This window comes from Lycium ferocissimum, chromosome 5 (genome assembly GCF_029784015.1).
Source record: "Lycium ferocissimum isolate CSIRO_LF1 chromosome 5, AGI_CSIRO_Lferr_CH_V1, whole genome shotgun sequence".
NCBI classification, from domain to species: domain Eukaryota; kingdom Viridiplantae; phylum Streptophyta; class Magnoliopsida; order Solanales; family Solanaceae; genus Lycium; species Lycium ferocissimum.
In genome coordinates, this window is record NC_081346.1 from 18,805,118 (window position 1) to 18,817,118 (window position 12,001).

Here is a 12,001-nt window from a genome sequence, read left to right on the forward strand (position 1 = left end):
AAACCATTTGGTCATTTTATGGAAGTATAAGCCGAAGATATGACTTTTGGGGCCAGGGGTGTTTATCGCACAGCTCGGTTGGATATTTGTGCTTAATGATTTGGGTTATCGATTATTGATTATTAATTGTACTAAATGGCTTGACGAACCAATAAGATATTGGTTGACTTGGTACAGAATTAGCAGTTATCGGTTGGTTTATCAGGTATGTCAAGTTACAAGATAGAAGTACATTTATGCTACTCTAAATGACAAATAAATCTGTATTGGAAAGTGCAAAATTATTTATGAACTAGTATCTCCACAAATGTAATAAACTTGTAGAGAAGTAACGAGACATTAGAGTGACTTAAAATCTGAATTCAAGAAATAGTTCACATTGAAGGCAAAGAACTGACAACATTTTATATAAAACAAGAATCCCTACAGCTTATATTATCAATAGATTGAACCAAGTGAATGGTAAACTATCATCTTCGGATAAGGGTTGATTGGTAGGCATAAAAATTGTAATAAACTCAAGTAGTCAAGTTTTTAAGTACTTCTGAACAATGCATGGAGGGAGGGTGGGAGCGAGTGAACTGTGAAGGGAAATAGGAATTGAGCGAAGTGATGCTTTAGGTTCTCTAAAGATATTAAGATATACACCGAGGGGTAGAAATGAAAATTTAATAATTCTTAACTGTTTAACGACCAAACCGACAAGGAAATAGAGCAAATCTCACTCCAAAGCGTTCACCAACTGTTAATCCGATAACTCGATACCAATAAACCTACTTTGCGGTTGGGTTATTGAGTACGGTTCCGTTTTGAACAGCCCTATTTCAGTCAGTAGGCTATATGAAGTTCTCTTTTAGAGACAAAGATGCATGGGCAGAAAATATTTTGAGAATAATCAACTTTCTTCCGGCACATTTTAGGCATTTCAGCCCATCTACAAACGTTGAAGCCATTTTTAGCTAATATCAGACTATATATTCTTCTAAATTGTACCTACAAATGACAAAACTCTTTGTTAGGTACATCCTTCATTTATGTTTCTAAGTTATCTCATTTCTATACCTACTCCTTGGTTTCAAGAATCATGAAAATATCACGTTGTCTGTCCGACTGAAAAAGCCATACAAATTGGAGGCCTAACTTTGAGCAAAGCAAGTAGTGCCGATGGAAGAATCCATATTCCATCACCACAAATCAATCCTGAAGCGACTGCAGGAACCATCAAATCCGCCTTCTTGCTGTTGAGTTTATGCCATGCGTATACAACCAAACTGCCCGCAGCCATATCAATCGCAAAGGAAGCCCCAACAAGGAAAGGCACAGCCATAGCCATCGGAAGGGGAACCCACTTCCCGAATTTCTCGGGGATTATGTCTCTCACCAAGTTGGCCAATATAGCAAAGCCGAAAAAACCATAACAGAGCTGCAAGCAATGGCGAGGCAGAGCAGAGAAGCCTTCAACACCTAAAATCGCCATGTTCCTATAAATGAGTGCATAAGGAGCTTTGTACTCCCCATTGGGGTCCCCAACAGCAAAAGATTGGTAGAATATGAAAAATGTAAGAGGCGCTACGACACAGCCAATGGCAGTTCCAATAGCTTGGCTAAGTAGCATGGAACGCGGTGAAGTGAGGGTGAGGTGGCTCGTCTTAAAATCGTGCATCAGGTCAGAGGATATAGAAACCATTGATTTAATCAGTCCACATCCAATAAGTCCGGCAACAACACCATTCTCTTTCCCGGATAATGCAGCAAGCACAAAGAGAGCCACTTTCCCATAATTGTATGCCATATTCAAGTCAGTTAGACCGGCACCATAAGCATTGCAAAAGCTCAAAAATGGTGCACAAATGTAGGCAACAAGCACGTAATACCACTTCAATGCAGGGAACATAATCGGAATGACAATGATGGAGATAACGGAAAAAACCACGTAGCCAATACAAGCTAGCCAGCAGGGAATGCTCTCTCTGATGAATATTTCGTTTCTTTGCAGCTCATCGAGTGGCAGATCCTTGTTGTCTGAGGCTGCTGCCAGATAATATTGAGGAGATGGTATTAATAATAAAATTGCAACAAAAGGAGAGTATGTTTTGCTTCTCATTAGCTAACCGAAAAATCGTTCAATATTCAACAATCCTGGTACTATCTGACTGGAGCAAATCAGTACTCTGTTGGAGCACCTAGCTTTGACACACTGGAAAGAGAACACGCTGTATAACAATTTCAACTTACATGATTCGGGCCTTTTTTTCTTCATCGTGATATATATGCTTCTAAGGGTGAAATAAAGTGTCCTGACAAAGTTGTAAAGGCCATCTCCCAGGAGGAGAGCAATGGAGATAAAAACCTGCATACAAATATTATGGTCAAATGATTAAAAAAATGAGAAAAAAGTACAATGCTTATTTGATTCTTGGTCTTCTAATTAAGTGCCTAGCTTATTTGATCTTTTTTTTCACAAACCTTGTAACCCATTAGACTCTTCATACTGCTCTCTTTTAAAGTTGCAGGGAACCAAGCTCCTTTGCGATCAGTAATTAGAGGCCACATGACACCCCAAGAAAGCACAGCTCCAAGAAGCAAAGACAAGTTCACAAGGTGGGAACAAATCATTCCAGCTCCCACATAAGTCATGTCGAAATCGAAGAAAAACCTGGAAATATTCAATGGTATAAATTAGTACTAGTAGTAATATTGGAGAAATCATTCATGAGCCACTTAAGAATATATCAAGTACATACGAATTCTTCCAAGCTTTCAGTCCGAATGTGGGGAATTGAGCAAATCCACATGTTTCTCCACCAGAATAGAACCACTGAAAGAAACTCCATAAGAAGCTGACTGAGAAAACTTTCATGAACCCTTTAACCTGTTTCCTGAAAATTTGAAGAACACAGATTTTCATTTCTCAAGAAAGGCTAGTTTGCGAAGGCAAGTTCTTCCTAATTTCAATGATCTTGCATACTTGGCCATTTTATCTCCCTTGGGTGTATGAAATCCATTGATTAGAACAGCAGTCGCAGTCCCACTTGGATAGGCTAATTTATAGTCAATTATCATGATCTGCACCACAAACAATAAATGAATATTCAACAGTCAGTTCAAGGTGGCAGCTAGCCTTGCAAATCTGCACCTAGAAGATGTCTTTGTAAGATTTGATTATGAGAATCGTGATGAATAATCACCAATATTTGAAATTACATTTGGAGATTATTTCAAATAAAGCGTTTGTTTATCAAATTGGCCCATTATTTCAACTTCAAACTTGAAATATGAATTTGAAGTTTGAAAAACAGATTCTGGAAGTTTTTCAAGTTCACTCACAAAACATCAATTGCGTTTTCACGTTAAGACACAACTTCAACTTCCAAATACCCTTGTTCAACCTAACATGTTTTCCAACTATCGACCAATTCATGTCCAAACGCCTACTAAATCTTTTAACTATTGAAAAAGAACAAGATAGCTGAAGATGGGAGAGTACCTTTCTAAGAGGAACTAAGGCTAATAGCCCAACAAAGCTAACAACAAAGAGAAAACCAATCATCCAATCAAGCCTAGGTTCCTTGTGGCTCCCTGGCGTATTGCCATTTGTATCAACTCCTGCTTGCTCATATGTCTTCTTGTTCAGTCCCAAAAGATATGATCCAAATCCACCTAAATTAACACAGACAAACATTAAAAAAATCATTTAATTCCAATTTTGATAGCCTCAAGCAAGCCAATTAAAGAGGCACACAGAAGAATATATCTGCTACAATAAAACTATACCTCATTCTCAAACGAGTTGGGGTCTGTATAAAAATGCTTAAATTCATTTCATATCATCATCCTACATGAAGGATATATGAAGGATATATCTGCTACAACAACAACTATGCTTCAATCCCAAACAAGTCGAGGTCGGCTATATGAATCCCCAATTTTTCACCTCATTTCATATCATCATCATACTAAATGAAAGATATATTTGCTACAACATCTACGCCTCAGTCCCAAACAAGTTGGTGTCGCCTATATGAATTTCCATTTCTTCATTTAAGCTCATTTCATATCGTCATCATACTAAATGAAAGATACATCTATTACAACAACAACAACTACATCTCAGTTCCAAACAAGGTCTGATCATCTATATGAATCCTCACTTCTTCATTTAAGCTAATTTTGTATCATAGTCATACTAAATGAACGATATATCTGCTAAAATCATAAAAAATGAAAAAGACTCTTACCTCCCACAGCAATGCTGTAACATGCAACAGCACAAGTCTGAATAATAGTATTCTCCTGTTTAGTAAACGGAATGGTTGCAAAATTGGCCTTTTTAAGAACCTTGGTCCATGATTGTACGAGTACATAGGCAAGAAGAGCAGCAGAGACATTGAGATTTGGAACAAGTCCAGTAGTGAGATTAAGCTTCGTTACTATCACACTGTAAATGAATCCAATCAACACACTCGCAACAATTCCTCGTACTGTAATCTGTTTCGTCCACGGTGGAATTCTCTTCACTTCTTCATTAAGATCTTTCACTTCCTCTGTTTCTTCTCTTTCTTCTCTTTCAATCTCCATTGCTTCTACTCTCTCCTCTTCTTCAATTACACCAACTCTACTCATTTTCCTGTCCATATTTCATCACTAGATTAAACACAAAAACAGAAAGAAAAAAAAAAGAACATGATGGGCTTAAAAAAGACAGAAAAGGTACCCACAAATGTAAAAAAGATTGCCTTTTTTTTTTTTTCAGGACAGCGAGTTCTGAGAAGATGACAATGTCTGAACTGAAAAAAAAATAATCGATTCTTGATATTTTTCTGTCTGCTCTTTGTCCTGACTATTGCGATCTCATCAACCACGACTAACGGTGAAAAATGTGAAATTGAACAAGATTTGCAGAGAAATGATCTCCCCTATTAACAAGGAGAGAAAACAAGAACCCCTTGATTCAATGTGCTAAAAGAAGAATGATATATTCAGATTATCAGAGAACAATAATCTGAGCATAGAGAGTGTGTAAAATTGAAGAAAAAAGTTCACCGCAGAATGTGGGGTTGGTTGGAACGTAGAATATAAAGACATTGTAAAAAATTTAGTGCAAGGGGATGTACTGCATGTGTGTAGTACAAGAACCAAAAATGGGTTGGTGCAGTACAAGATTATCAAAATCCAACAACAGAGGACAGAAATAAATGTCGTGATTCTTATGTAACAGATGGTAGGCTTCGAATGGAATGCTTCCAAATTCTCCTTTTTTAAGACTTTCTGACTCTATTTTCTGGACGTACAGTACAAATTCAAAACTTTTTAAGTCAAATGATATAAAGTACTATCAACTGACCATGCAAATATTATTTTGCTTGATGGGATAATAAGGGAATATAATTTTGAAATAAATTTCGGAATTATTTTATTTCATGTTCCGTATATAATTTTCATTTAGGGATTAGCAATTCAGATTATTTACACCATACATTCTATGTGAAATAAATTAAAAAAATTTAAAAAGACACATTTGCCCTTCTTCCAAAAATTTCTCTCAATTTTTTTTTAAAGAAATACAAGGTTAAAATTGGAAATAAAGGTTTATCCCGATTTATAAAGTTTAAATCAAACACACATTTTATATTATATTATGTATATCCCAATTTCTGTCTAATAAAAATATATTCACAACATAATCATATTAAGTGAGTATTATTTAATTTCAATATAAATTGGAATAGAGGGAGTATTTGAATAAGATGATAATTGATCTACTATTGACGTTACACTGCACCCGCATGCGATCCATTTCCTCACTGTTTATGCATTAATGCATATAGTACTATGATACAAATGCAGTACAAGTTGGATTTAAGGAGCCTTTCTTTGAAATGAGTCCACTTTGGTGACTTCCTTTCCTTATCAATGATGAATTGATGGTTATAATTTACAAAATGCTGATATGGACGAGTCAACCAATGAAGGATCATTTCATACTCTAAACAAATTTTCTAACTTTTAACCCACCCCACTCTCCCAAATAAATAAGGTAAGATATTAATTGATACTACCGGTCATGCAACAACAAATTCCACCCCACTCTCCCAAATAAATAAGGTAAGATATTAATTAATACTACCGGTCATGCAACAACAAATTAATGATCATTTCATATTCACTTGTAATTATTTTAGCCAAATAGATCTCGTCTTAATTTCATAAGATTATGTAATAATCAGTAAATTCTCCGTGCGATTATGAAAGAAAATTAAAACATGGTTAAGAAATTAATATCGTACGTGCTTTTTATGGAAAAAATCAAAATTTACTGATCAATCAAATTTGCTATTACAAGGAATAACACCTTTTTTCCTCTTTACATAAAAGAATCAATAATCAAATAAGCATACTTAAAAGTTAGAAGTGGATACAAATTATAGTCAGACCTCTCTATAACGGCATCCGCGTATAACAACACCTCTCTATAACAGCTAACATTTTTCGGAACTGATCTTTTATGTTATATTTTACTTCTCTATAAAAGCATTTTACTTATAACGGCAACGACCAACTTTATGACAAGACGCTATCTTTTTGTAAAATTACCCCCATATAATGCTTATTTGCTTTTTCGGGTAATATAGTAGTTAATTATCTTTATAAAAAATAGAATATATATGGTTACCAATAATAAGTGTATAGATTTTGATCAAATAGTTAATTTGATACTTTAGTATACTATATTTATGACAGAATATTACAGATGAATCCATATTTGTAATCTAAGAATATCATTGTCTTCTATAACTTTATTTAATTTACATATGAATATCATTGTTTTATTACAATAAATAAAAGAGCTTCATGGAAAAAAATTAATTTGATATTTTAATATACTATATTTCTATAGATTTAAAATGTCTGTCTTAGAGCTTAAAACTTTATACATTCAGTTATGAATTTATTGAAATTGAACTTTTTTAAATGTTTAGTTAGTGAAGAATTCATATCTTTGAGATTTAAATTTTAAATAATTTGTTATTTTTTACAACATTAAAAATAAAAAGCATAGGTTTTATGCATCTTTTTTGCCTATAACAGCCACATATTATTTTAATGGCAAATGCTATTATAGGTGTATAACATCAACTCTCTATAACAGCCAAAAAATTTCGGACCCAACGATGCTGTTATAGAGGGGTTTGACTGTATAGAATCAAGGTCTTGAAATAGCTCATGTGCAAGTGCTGAGGAGATATTAAGTATATTTATGCTTCACCCCTTTCACAAGACCAGGTACGTTTTATATAAAGATCATTTTATCTGTAAGCTTTTAACTTCCCCTTTCATAAAATAAAAAAAATAAAAAAAAAAGTGGCTTATATTAATATTAGCAATTAAAATGAAAAGACAATTAGGATTATTTCTTCGTATTTTTAAGTGTCACCACTGTGACCATAAGTATGGGCACTATCACTTTTATAAATTTTGAAAAGACTGATTCAAGATCACCAATCTCTGCCTAACAAGGATTACAAATGAATGAAAAAATATCGCAAAGAATTCTGGAAAAAAAAAAACTCATATAAATTGGAGTAACAACTTTAAAAATTGATATAGTAACTAAAACCTAAAAATTGATTAAAGGAAAAAGACTACTAAGAATAGTACCTTGAATATAATGTTAAGATCAAATGAACAAAAAAAAAAAAAAAGCACTGCAATGCTTCCTAAAACAAAGAAAAATCTCATCTTAAATTATTGCAACAACTCTAATAATTGATACAATAACTAAGTTGTAACACATTAATGGGTTAAAGGAAAATGACTAGTGAGATATACCTTGGATGTTCAATTCAAGTGAACTAAAATGAATCCTAAAAAAGAAGAAAAATCTCATCTACATTTTTACGACGACTTTAGTAATTCATGCAATATCTAAAACATAGCAGAATAATGGATTAAAGGAAAAAGATTACTGAGAATAGTACCTTGAATGTTAAGCTTGATTTTCTTCGCAACACTTTTTTTCACTAAAAGAAGAATTGAAGATTACTGAAAATAATACCTTGGATACTAAATCAAATGAAATAAAGTGATACTGCCATGAAACCTAAAAATAGAAGAAATGTCTCATATAACTTATTGCAACATCTTTAAGAATTGATGCAATTAACTGAACCAAAAGTACTAGTTAAAAGGGGAAAAATTACTGAAAATAGTATAATATTTTGGATGTTAAGATCGATTATTTTTCCACAAAAACTTCTTTTTCTTTCCTTCCTAAAATAAGGATTAAAGGTAAAAGATTACTGAAAAAAAGTACCTTTGATCGTTTATATTGAAAAATGTTGCTACCCAAGCGATGGAACATACTCAACTTACTTAGGTAATAACTGAAAAATGATGAGCACAGTAGAAGCTTTTGAAGGGACGAAATAAAGAGATAATTAACTAAATAATTACCTTCTACCTGAGAGAACTCAAGGAGAGGATCCAAAAGGCTTCTCCCAAGTATATTATGAACTTATTTGCTCAGTCTTTGGTTGTGGCTAAAGATCTCCTTATCTATTTATGGAACAGAAATAAGCATTACAAAATTCAGCTGCATTGAGTGAAAAGAAGATCCAAAGCAAAGATTTTTCTCTTCATATTTGCTGTGCAAATGATTTTAATACTTTCCATGAAAGAGAAGATGCATTGCAAGAATTAAGGCAAGCCATTGATAATGCTAAGAGAATGTGTCGTAGTATAAATATTACATTCAAACAATTACTTCATTATACTGAAGAAATGTGTCATAATGTGAACATGCAGGAAGAGGAGGAAAACAGTTACAAATAATTATTCAAAGTTGAATCTCTCTTTTAAATACGTGATTAAACGGAGGAGGGGGGAATCAATATATATAAAGACATTAGTTAGAGAAAAGCTAAAAAGAATAACAAAAAGAGATAAATATGTATTTTTATCTAAGAGAAGTACTACACCACCTTCATAAATATATACATCTCCAATCAGTTAGTGCCAAAACCTTTAAATGCTAAGTATCATATTACAAGCTTATCACATAAAACATTGTACAAATGGGCTTAACTGAACGTTATAGGATTAACATATTCTAGCACAAGTAATTATGACGGAAAGCAGAAGACCATTCACTTCATAAAAGCATAGAAATGGGGTGTGTGGGGCGGGGGGGGGGGGTGTTAATAGTTTTCAACGCAAAATATAATTAATTGTAGTGCATGCATAAATCATATTGATCTATAAATTATAATGACTAATTAATAAATCTAGATGAAAATATAATTTTAATCAACTATAATTAAGTGATAAACCTCATGTACAAGGCTTGGTCATATACTTATTATTTTTGTATGCATCCACCAAACGCATATATATATATATGGGAAAATAACACTGTATGCCAATTAGGGTAAAATAATTATTCGTTTTAGTCCATAATTTTTTTTTATTACCTGAGTTAGCCCCCTATCAAACTGCCAGATGCTCCTATTTTCTCGTTCTCCTTCGAACTTTGCATCTTTATATGATATGAATTTTCTACCTATTTGTTCCTTGTATGTGGTTAATTGTAATTAACACAGGTAATGTATTTTTTTTGGCGTTGCTTCTTTATTTTTTCAGTTTCCTCTTTTTTTTTTTTTATGATTTTATACGGTATGGTATAGAAGTGTATATAAAGGCCTCTTATACATTATGTATAAACCCCTCTTATGTATAAACACCTCTTGTATAAATTAGTATAATATTATATACTAGTGTAAAAGTATATATGTATAAATACCTCTTATACGCTATTATTCACTTTATACAAGGTTTATACATTGTCTACAGTAGGTGTATAAAGTTGTATATTGTTGTACAATTTTATACATTTTCTACAGTAGGTGTATAAAGTTGTATATTATTGTATAATGTTGTATACCATCAAAAAGTGGCTATGCGGGTTGTAATTTAAAAATATGGCTACACAAATGTAATTTTGTATCAAATATTATTATTATTGGATTGTACATTACTGAAATTTCCCCTAATAAATATTGTGCCTTCAACGTTGTGTACGTGATAGCATCCTCGGTGGCATACGTTCATTAAAGGTGACATTTTTACAGGGAGAGAGAAAAAGAGCCAAATTGAGAAATACTGTGCTTTTGATAATTTTGGGATTTCCAGTAAAAATAAAAACGACGGAAAATCAAAAAGATGTTTTTCGCGGAAAAAGAGCCCAAAAATTATGACAAAGAGTGGACTAAGTGTTACACGTATTTCCAAGTCCAAGTCCAAGAAGGAAAATATTCGCCTCACATGATGCCCAAAAAAGAGGGGCTCACATGGAGCCCATAAAGAGCCCAAGATGGACTACTTTACACGTGAGAATCATGCCCAAAGGGGGCTGAAATTCTCACGCCCAAACATGCGCCCATATGGCATGTATTTAGATGCCAAACATTATCTCATTATTCCCTTATTTTCTTGTTAGTTAATTTTAGGAAGAATTTTGGTATTATTTTACATGCTTTCCTAGTTTAAAGCTTTTTAGTTTAATCCTAGTTAGGTTTTATTATTTATTATTTCCATAAAAGTAGAATTCGAATCCCATTCTATTTGGGATAGGTTTCCCTATAAAATGGGTGGATTTTGTTATTTTCATTAGACAAATATTATTATTATTGAGAGTTTCTCTACTTTACACCTTTGTGTGTGGCTACTTTGGATTTATCTTGCAACCTTATAAGAACGATTCTTTTTAAGAGGTAAGATTAATTCGTACTTGATATCTTTGGTTCTTATTCGTAAATTAAAGAAGGTAATTAGTCTTATACTAATTATTGTCTCTAATTTCTTCGAAATAGGGGTCTAGATCACCTTTTGATATAGATATAAGTTCTTGAATTGACTCTATTAGTATCTTAATTAGTCTTAATCCACTAATTTTGAATACTAAGACCAATTAGGATTCTTATCACTTAATCTTGAAATTTAGGGATTTTATTCTTGAATTTCGCCTAGCTTTACATTCTTGTCTTTAATCTTAGTATTTTCGCTTCCGCATTATAATTTTGTTTTGTTCAAGTAACCCGATTCTTTTTAGTACGTCTGTATGAAGATTTTTTTTTATGGAAAAGGCTCAAATATGCCATCGAACTATTGGAAATGGCTCATTTATGCCACTCGTCCATAGTTTGGCCCATTTATGCCATCGAACTATCGGAAATGACTCATTTATGCTACTCATCAATAGTTTGGCTCATTTATGCCATCGCCCGTTACCAAAATGACTCATACATGTCATTTTTCATTAACGGCGGTTTTACAATACTAGATATGATCCGTGGCCTCCAACTAAATTATGGTTGTGGGTGGGTAAGGTGTATGGGTCGGATTTTTATTAATTTGGATTTAAAATTAGGTTGATTTAATTAAACGACGCAGACCTCTAATTAGAGGCCACGTGTCATATCTGGTATTATAAAACCGGCGTTAATGAAAAATGGCATGCATGATTCATTTTGGTAATAGGTGATGGCATAAATGAGCCGAACTATTGATGAGTGGCATAAATGAGCCAATTCTGATAGTTTGATGGCATAAATGAGCTAAACTATTGATGAGTAACATAAATGAGCCATTTCCAATAGTTCGATGACATATTTGAGCGTTTTTTCCTTTTTTTTTATAGGGACAACTACGTGTATATACATCTTAAGGAGAAATATTTACGAAACGTGACGATAGTTTTATATTTACAAAACATAACATTACAAACCCTATACAAAACATGCTTTTTTTTTTCAAAAAAATATATTTTTTTAAAAAAAAAATTAAAATATTTTTTTCGCTCAAAAATTTATGTATAAAATGTGTATATCTCGCTCAAGGCTTAAAAAGTTCGCTCAAAATTTAGTGTATGAAAACTGTATGAAAAATATATGAAATGTGTATTATCTCATTTAAGGCTTAAAAAATCCGCTCAAAATTGTGTGTA

General features: G+C 32.8%; 1 protein-coding gene across 4 annotated transcripts; it reads right to left on the reverse strand.

Annotated features, from left to right (window-relative positions):
• Positions 1 to 870: 870 nt before the first annotated feature.
• LOC132056352 (metal-nicotianamine transporter YSL2-like) lies at positions 871 to 8,636 on the reverse strand. 4 transcript variants are annotated; one of them, XM_059448505.1, is made up of 8 exons: positions 8,455 to 8,636; positions 4,239 to 4,627; positions 3,488 to 3,660; positions 2,969 to 3,066; positions 2,745 to 2,879; positions 2,467 to 2,656; positions 2,236 to 2,350; positions 871 to 2,031 (listed from the first exon to the last, which is right to left on the reverse strand). In XM_059448505.1, the coding sequence occupies exons 2-8, from the start codon at positions 4,621 to 4,623 to the stop codon at positions 1,094 to 1,096; spliced, it is 2,034 nt and encodes a 677-aa protein (XP_059304488.1). In that variant the 5' UTR covers positions 4,624 to 4,627; positions 8,455 to 8,636; the 3' UTR covers positions 871 to 1,093. The 4 variants fall into 4 exon arrangements, with proteins under 4 accessions (XP_059304488.1, XP_059304489.1, XP_059304486.1 ...); XM_059448506.1 differs by lacking the exon at positions 8,455 to 8,636 and adding an exon at positions 4,719 to 5,069 and having other exon boundaries at positions 871 to 2,028; XM_059448503.1 differs by lacking the exon at positions 8,455 to 8,636 and adding an exon at positions 4,719 to 5,069.
• Positions 8,637 to 12,001: the final 3,365 nt, after the last annotated feature.